The sequence below is a fragment of the Sinocyclocheilus anshuiensis genome, unplaced genomic scaffold (genome assembly GCF_001515605.1).
Source record: "Sinocyclocheilus anshuiensis isolate Anshui unplaced genomic scaffold, SAMN03320099.WGS_v1.1 scaffold407, whole genome shotgun sequence".
Lineage (NCBI taxonomy): Eukaryota > Metazoa > Chordata > Actinopteri > Cypriniformes > Cyprinidae > Sinocyclocheilus > Sinocyclocheilus anshuiensis.
This window is the reverse complement of record NW_015552593.1, coordinates 535,578-537,133: the sequence shown is the minus strand read 5'-3', so window position 1 is coordinate 537,133 and position 1,556 is coordinate 535,578. Positions and strand designations below refer to the sequence as shown.

Here is a 1,556-nt window from a genome sequence, read left to right as displayed (position 1 = left end):
TATATTCACAAAATTTACAAGGCATTACATGGTAAGATTTTTTTTTCACACTTGTCTCGTGATGAATATTCATAATGTTTAAGCTTTGTGGCTGCACTTTCAAAACCTTAGCATTTATCTCAGCATTAGCCTTGCCCAAAAGACAGCAACAATCTTTTGTACCCTAAGTGCATTATTGCAATCACCATTTTTAAAGTTATTTTCTGTGGTAATCAACAACATGTCACTATAGCTGTTGTTGCATTTACCCTGAAACACTCCTCTTAAATGTATTAGGCATAAAGGAACAACACTGTATGATAGTGAAGGATATTTTATGTGTTAATAATCTTACATTGGCCTGGACTATAATTAGATAGCGAGTTCTCTCCTCATAGTTCAGCCGCTCTGCCAAAACAATATTACCAGACAGCGTCCCAGAAACACGCACGGTCCTGTTTGACATCTGAGACAGAGAGACAGAGAAAGATTGCACTATTTTAAATAAAACATTGCAGTTTGAAAGTTCACTCATAAAGTCACTGCTTTAAATTAGTCATTAATTACAATAAAGAACTTGAGTGTAACTGCAGAAGGTCTGTTTGATCTGATGAAGTACCGGGTCATTTGGGTTGTACTGAATGGCGTATTCGATCTGTCCGTTTGGTCCGTCATCGATGTCCGTGGCTCCATTGTTTCCTGAGAAGCCAGTGAAGATGGTGGTACCGACAGGAGTGAGCTGGAGAGATATCATTAAAAAACACATGAAACAAACATCAGACACTGGCTATATGCTTGTGTAACAACACAGCAACTCTGACAGGCCTCAGATGTGACCCGTCTGACCCAGATAGTGTGTATGTGTGTGTGTTCCTTCTAAATCCCCTTAGAAGACAGACTAGACAGGGACAGAAGAGGAAGAAAGAAAATACACAGAGAAAAAACAAAGAGAAGACAACAAAAAGCCAAAGTCAAAACGGAAGGAGAGAGAGAGCAAAACCTGCACATTAAATACACACACTACTGATATTAAAATAACAGGTTAGGGTCAATCTACAACTGCGGTGACACTTCCATTGGCTATTTTCTTTTTCTGAAAAGTAAACTCAATAATAATACATTAAACCTACTGTGCTATATTAATGAATTTCCATTTCTTGTTTCATAGAAGGTCTCATTAAACCACAGCAGGATTTAAAAAAATACATTAATGATTTACCCATGGCTGGCATATTCAGTGAAGTGGTGTTTCATATAATTAAAGATAATAAAAACCAATAACATCAGAGACAGTACATTTATGAATAAATCAATTGTGGTGGAAGACATTACAAAGACAAATAAATGCTAGCATTAATCTTTTTTTTTACGTTCTGAAACTTTTAAAAATGATTAATGGTAATGACTGTATTATTATTATTATTTTTTTATTAACAATGCTGGATTAATCCCTTCTGCTTGTATTATTGTCATTTGCAATTTACTTTGGATAAGAGAGTCTGAAATGAATAAATGAAAATGGCATAACAGCTGACAAATGTAAAAATGTTCTCTCTCTCTCTCTCTCTATATATATA

The 1,556-nt window shown here is 35.2% G+C and overlaps 1 protein-coding gene across 1 annotated transcript in view; it reads right to left on the bottom strand.

Moving 5' to 3' along the window:
- pcdh15a (protocadherin-related 15a) overlaps positions 1 to 1,556 on the bottom strand; it is a 202,379-nt gene that overhangs the window by 117,620 nt on the left and 83,203 nt on the right. The window contains exons 7-8 of the mRNA XM_016456477.1: positions 599 to 718; positions 335 to 445 (exon numbers count right to left, since the gene is read on the bottom strand). Coding sequence (XP_016311963.1) covers positions 335 to 445; positions 599 to 718 — 231 coding nt within the window. The remainder of the gene's footprint in view (positions 1 to 334; positions 446 to 598; positions 719 to 1,556) is intronic.